Source organism: Postia placenta (assembly GCF_002117355.1).
Source record: "Postia placenta MAD-698-R-SB12 unplaced genomic scaffold POSPLAscaffold_22, whole genome shotgun sequence".
NCBI lineage: Eukaryota > Fungi > Basidiomycota > Agaricomycetes > Polyporales > Adustoporiaceae > Rhodonia > Rhodonia placenta.
The window spans coordinates 304,664-311,600 of record NW_020169853.1 but is presented as its reverse complement, the minus strand read 5'-3'; the positions used below and the strand labels follow the sequence as shown (position 1 = coordinate 311,600).

At 50.2% G+C, this 6,937-nt stretch overlaps 1 protein-coding gene across 1 annotated transcript; it reads left to right on the top strand.

Moving 5' to 3' along the window:
- Positions 1-181: 181 nt before the first annotated feature.
- POSPLADRAFT_1102230 (hypothetical protein) lies at positions 182-2,343 on the top strand (the record flags this gene model as incomplete). The annotated part of the gene is made up of 4 exons (XM_024483227.1): positions 182-390; positions 504-770; positions 871-994; positions 1,594-2,343. Coding segments are annotated over 4 exons (1,350 nt in total), but the record flags the coding sequence as incomplete, so codon positions are not given.
- Positions 2,344-6,937: the final 4,594 nt, after the last annotated feature.

The following is a 6,937-nucleotide window of genomic DNA, read 5'->3' as shown; positions in this document are numbered from 1 at the left end:
TGCTATCGCCACGGAAGAAGAGTGGCACAATGCAATCTTCCAGAACGTGAACGTCTCTGACGAACAAGCAGCTCTGCTGCAAACGGTTACTGCGAATGCCGCAGAATCAACCACTGGACGAGTCAGAGACTGGATTGGTCGCCTGACCTTAGAAATAAGCAGGCACTACGATGGATACCTTCAGGGCCTCCTTCGAGAGGTGGAATCCCTGCATATCACGGTCCAGAATCAGCAGGCGCTAGTCGATTCCTACAAGCGACAAGTTGATGCGCTACCTGCGTCAACAGGTAGTGGTCATTCCCGTCAACCTAAGATTGGGGAGCCTCCGGCCTTCAAGGGCAGTGAGGATAAGACCAAGCTTGAGGAATGGCTGGACCTGATCGTACTGTGGTGCGAGCATGAGGGAGTGGCCACGGACAAACAGCGAATCGTCACGGCCCTCTCAAAGTTGCAAGGACCAGCTCATCAGTACATGAAGAGCTACTACGTGAAAATGCGGGAAGGAAAGGATCTGGGCACCTGAAAGGCATTTGTGGCGGAACTGGCCCAGATATACGGGCAATGCGACGACAAGGAGGGTGCAAAGAAGGAGATCACGGTGATAGGCGCCGAGCCCCGCTGGGCCCCGATACACCTCTTTTCGGCACTCGCATCCCGCCCGGCACTTCGACCCAGTCTCCCAACAGGTCGATTTCGCCTTCGACGCTCTTCGACACCTTCGACGGTGCGCGACGCTTACTCGAAGCTCGGCACGGTCTTCCCGAGGCCTCGTGCGTAGATCTCGGAACATCTTCCGCATTCGGCGAACAATAGGGCCACTTGACGCCGCTCGGCCAAGCGCGCGCTTCGCTCCAAGCCACACCGAAGTAGCCGGTCTTTCCCGATTAAGTATCGAACCTCGCGGCATGCCTTCACGACGGCTACCGGTCCAAAGTGGCCATATGTTACTCTTCATCTCCGCGTTCGGCATGACGTCACTCTACCGATGGACTTGGTATGTGCCTCTCGGTGAGGCAGGTTCTTGAGGAACAATGCAAAGCCCCTTGTACTCGTATACCACTCTCGAATAGTCGTAGCGTCCTGTGTAGTATAAAATCTGTCGTAGTTCTCCCCAAAAATACAAGATCCGGTCCCCCCCCCTCAAGTTCAGAGCTCATAAGTCGAGTTCGCCCTGCGTCTAAGCCTCTAACTGCGTCACTTCGTCCCTCACTGCGTAACCTCGAAACCTCGTCCACTGCGTTTACTCGTCGATACCGTCTCGACGAACCCTTCGACTTCGACTATTGTCGAAGAAACTGCGAACTGCGCCCTAGCTAAGTACACCCTATCGAATCATGTCCCTTCCCTCTACGATACATCGAAGAGCTCTGCCGAGCTTCGATCGTCGCTAACTTTCCACAGCTTCCGAGTAGCTTCGACGACGTGTCGAAGCCACCTCGTACCTTCCCTGGCATTCGTAGCCTTTTCCGAAGGCGTTTCTCGTGTTCACTCGAACCGCGGGACACCTTGCTGCTAACTCCCCTCTCATTAGACTATAAGCCGTCTCTCTAGTCCCTTTAGGTTGCACCCAGGTTAGGGGTTAGGGTTTCGTAGGTCGTATCAACGGTGCTGTTCATCAATAAGGATCTGGCCTCGAAGGACTTCGTGAAGTACGCTGAGAGGTTCCGCACCCTCGGACGTCTCACGGAGTATGACAATAGTCTCCTCATCGACAAACTCCGGGAGGTTATACCTCGTGACATGCGGTTGGTGTTGGCCGGAAAGGACGAGTCCACCTTGCCAAAGGATTGGACGTTGTTCCTCGACATCTTGCTCAACATCAACAAGATTGTCAACCCGGAGAAGGCACGAGGCTTGGTATTCAAGAACAGTGGCTCGGATAATGGCAGCGCTGTTCCCATGGACATCGATTCGGCTGAAAAGTCGAAATCGAAGGGTAAAGGCAAAGGCAAGGCAAAGGACGCTGAGGCCGCCTCGACAGAGGCAAAGAAGTATTGCGTCATCTGCAAGTCAAAGACTCATAACACAGATGATTGCTACAAGTTGGCTAAAAATGCGGACAAGCGGCCGAAGACCCAAGGGGATGGCGCTAGGAAGGCGCAAGGAGGAAGCGGTAACCCCGCGGCCAAGAAGGCTAAGAAAACGCGGGTTATTCAAGTCGAGCTTACGGATAGCGAGGACGACACGCCCCTGTCCACGAAAGCCGTGAGCGCCAACACTGCGAGAATTGAGGAGATTGCGAACGTCGAGGAATCGACTCTGGCTGGGAAGGATGAACCCCAGCTGTCTGCAAAGACAGAACCCACCACAGCTACCTCGGATTTTTGGAAGAAGTACATGTGACTACCTGCGAACATGTACTTAAGGAATCGGAACCCACCGTCAGAATCAATGTAGATAGTGTACACAGCAGTCTTGTAAATATCTCTCGCAACAAGAATTCATTCACTCTGCCTGTGACACTGTGGGTATACGGAAAGAAAGTGCAGGTCGAAGCTTTGGTAGACTCAGGGGCCACAACATTGTTCATCAATCGGTCAGTTGTTGAAAGTAACAGCCTGGTGACGCATAAGCTGGCAACCCCGTACAACGTTTATAATGCAGACGGGACCTCCAATAAAAGCGGTCAAATAAATAAGTCCGTTAGAGCCTACGTCGAAATAGGATCACATAAGTCGACACACCCACTGCTAGTCGCAGATTTGGGAAGAAAGGACATGATCCTCGGCATGACCTATCTCAGGAAACACAATCCCGAGATCGACTGGGCCAAAGGGGAGTGGAGGTACACCAGGTGCCCTGAGAGCTGTGCCCCCAAAGCTTGTAAAACTAATCGTGTGACTGATGAAGAAACCGACGAGCTTCAGTTACCAAGGGAGGAACCCTTAGTCACTCCGCTGGACGCCTTAGGAGAGGAGTGTACTGAAAATCCATACATCAACTGGATCTTGACAGACGATCCGGAGGACCTACAAATGGCAGAATTTGTCGCAAGCATTCTGAACAAGGATGTTGAGGAGGAGGATGCGGACACCACTAAGTGGAAGTCTCTCATCCCTGAATATCTACACGAGTTCGGGGACGTATTCTCACAAAAGAAATCGGAGTGGATGCCGGAGCGCAAACCATACGACCATGGTATTGACTTCAAGGAAGGAGCTGCCCTACCTCGACCGGCCAAACTATACCCAATGTCTCCAAAAGAGAGGAATTCTCTCGACAAGTGGATCGACGATGAACTCCGAAAGGGGTATATTCGAAAGTCCAAAAGCCCACTGGCCTCTCCTGTTTTCTTTGTCAAGAAATATGATGGAGGGCTGCGTTTAGTTGTGGATTACCGGAAGATCAATGACGTAACTGTGAAGAACCGTTACCCAATACCCCGCATAGCAGACTTGATTGATACACTCAGTCAAGCATCGATATTCACTAAGATCGATCTGCGATGGGGATACAATAATGTTCGCATCCGGAAGGGTGACGAATGGAAGACGGCTTTCATCACACATCGAGGGCTATATGAAGCCACAGTCATGTACTTCGGATTCTGCAACGCACCAGGAACTTTCCAAGCGATGATGAATGATGTACTCAGTGATTTCATACGAGGAGGAAAAGTCATAGTCTACCTTGATGACATTCTCATCTGTTCGAATGATCTCAAGGAACATCGTAAACTTACAAAGGAAGTCCTGAAGCGGCTGAGGGAGAACGATCTATTTGCCAAACCGGAAAAATGCTCCTTTGAAAAAAGCAGCATTGAGTACCTCGGCATGATTATCTCCAAAGGACATATCGAGATGGACCCAAAGAAACTTTCAGGAGTAGCCGAGTGGCCACGGCCTACTAAGGTCAAACAAGTCCAAGCTTTCTTAGGCTTTGCGAACTTCTATCGAAGATTCATCAAGGACTTTGCCAAGTACACTAAACTGCTCACTACGTTGACCAAGAAGGATCAACCATGGGTGTGGGATGTGGCGCAGGAAGAGGCATTCAATGGTTTGAAAGAGACCTTTACCTCAGCACCCATCCTTCGAATCCTGGATGCAACGTCCCCATTTAGACTTGAGACTAATGCCAGCGACTTTGCAACCGGCGCAGTTCTCTCTCAATTGGACCCAACTGACAAGTTGTGGCACCCAGTTGCCTTTTACTCGAAGTCACTCGATGTTCATCAGCGGAACTACAAGATATATGACAAAGAGATGCTTGCTATCATTCGAGCACTCGAGGAGTATAGGCATTATTTGGAGGGACATCCGGACAAATTCGAGATCTGGTCGGATCATCTTAATCTGACCTACTTCAAGACCGCCCAGAAGTTGACCAGGAGACAAGCGAGATGGGCTCTGTACCTCACGCGATTCAATTTTATTTTGCGCCATAAGCCAGGAAAAACAATGCTTACCGCCGACCCTCTGTCCAGGAGGCCAGACCATGAGGAGGGGGTGAACCTCGATAATCGGGATCAAACTTTGTTGAAACCAGAGTTTTTTGCAATCAATGCAGTCGAGGCCTCCCATGAGTCACCCGTTAATGACGATCAACTCCTGAGGGAAGTGAAGGAAGCACTCCTACATGACGATGTGACCAAGAACTATCAGCAATTGCTGAAGTCAGGTCCTAGAGAATTTGGCAAGTCCCTTGTGGACTGGAACTATGAGAATGGATTGTTGCTTTATCGCGGCAAAGTATATATCCCCAACAGCGAGCAGGACCACTTGCGCAGGCGTATAGTTCAAATGCATCATGATCTCCCTTCAGCCGGACATCCCGGAAGGTGGAAAACATATGAACTCATCTCACGCAACTATTGGTGGCCTAGCATGTCGGTATTTGTCAAGAAGTATGTGACTGGCTGCGACATTTGTCAACGGATGAAGAACTGTCCGCAGCAGCCATATGGACCATTACAACCCAACCGTGTCCCGGAAGGGCCATGGGAAGTTATGACTGTCGACCTCATCACTCAGCTCCCAGAATCAGATGGTTATGATGCCATTTGTGTAGTCGTGGATCAATTGACAAAGTGGGCTCACTTCTATCCAATAACAAACGAGTTCTCGGCAAAGGATCTAGCAGAATTGCTATACAATTGGGTGTATCCGCTTCACGGCTTACCATCCCAGATTATATCCAACCGAGGTGTTCAGTTTGCAGCTACACTGTTCCAGGAATGGTGTAAGCTACTAGGGATAGAGTCCACCATGTCCACCACGTACCACCCACAGACTGATGGTCAGACTGAAAGAGTCAACCAAGTTCTGGAGCAATATCTTCGCTGCTACATCGACTATCAACTCGATGACTGGTCAAGGCTACTTAGCTCTGCTGAGTTTGCTTACAACAATGCAGCGCATGAGGGCACCAAGGAGACACCATTCTTCTTGGAATACAGCAAACATCCACGGGCAGGTCCAACACTTACTAAGAAGGTGCAAAGAAGCGACCTCAATGACATTGTTTGGAACCGACAACAAGCGCAGGAGCAGGCGAAAGCCGCTCTCAAACTGGCAGCCGAGCGTATGAAGTGGTATCATGACCAAGGAGTCCAGAAAGTCCCCTTCAAGGTGGGCGACAAGGTCTTACTCGACCTCAGAGACTACCAAACTACTGGTCGAAAACTCAATGCACGGTATTCGGGGCCTTTTGAGATTGTTGAAAAACTCTCTCCAGTCACTTTCAGACTGAAATGGCCACCGAGGTTGACCAAATTACATCCAGTCTTCCACGCCAGTAAGCTAATACCCTACCATGAGGCGGAAATCCTGGGCCAGAAAGGACCAGCTGCAAAGCCGGTTATCATCGACGGCCATGAAGAATGGGAAGTGGAAAAGATCTTATCCTCTCGCCGGCACTACCGCAAGCTTCAGTACCTCATACGTTGGAAGAATACCACTCCCGACGAGGATACATGGGAACCAGTAGCGAACCTCAAAGGCTCGAAGGAACTCATCAAGGAATATCACGATGCGCACCTGCATGCAATCAGGTCGCTCAATGATAATGATGACAAGGTGTTTGCTCTCCTGAAAAGGGACGCAACACTTCGAGTTGAGCTACGAGGAGGCCAGGAACCCAAGAGAAAGACCGATACAGCAGCAGGCTTTGAACTGTATGCGAGTCAAAACCAGGAAGTCGCCAGTAACGCAACACTGCAGATTCCAACAGGAATCCAGATACAACTACCAGTTGGCACCTACGGGAGAATTACCCCAGTAGGGAATCCATTAGCCAAAGGAATCCGAGCAATTGAAGGCATTATCGAGCGGGGTGACCCAGCCGAAGTCAAGGTTGTTGTTACCAACACCGGACCATCCGAGCTGAAGATCGCCAAAGGCGACCCCATTGCTCAGCTCATTATTGAGCGTATAGCTGATTGTAATCTCGAGATTACCAAAGCGTAAAGGCACTTCACTGGTCAAATGGTCAAAACTTCTCAAACGGAGCTCGAAGCTAGAGGCGGGGGTACTGTCACAGTTTCCCTAATTTTACCTAATTTTTCCGCTATTTCTGCGGACATATCAAAGGGTATAGGGACTTATCCATACTTATCCGTCCGCATATGGGTACAGCTGCATATCTAAGGGGTTATCCGCTTAAATAAGCGACACATGATCTTGTTCTGGACACATCAGGCTGGACTCTGATGCCGGACCTTTTCTAGATAGAAACCAGACTCTGTCTGGACCATGACATCATTCTGACATCATAGGTAGGAGCTAGGCTCAGGCACTAGGCCATAGGCCAGTCAATTCTGGACCCTAGGCCCAGGGCAGGGCAGGGCCAGACTATGACATCATATATGACATCATAAAGCACATGATACTTAGTAATCCTTACCCAGCTAGATACCAGGGGTCCATTACCAGTCCCTGGGGGGTTTTCCCTCATGTATATAAGGCAGCATCCTGGGGCACCCTGTCCCCCAGTTCTA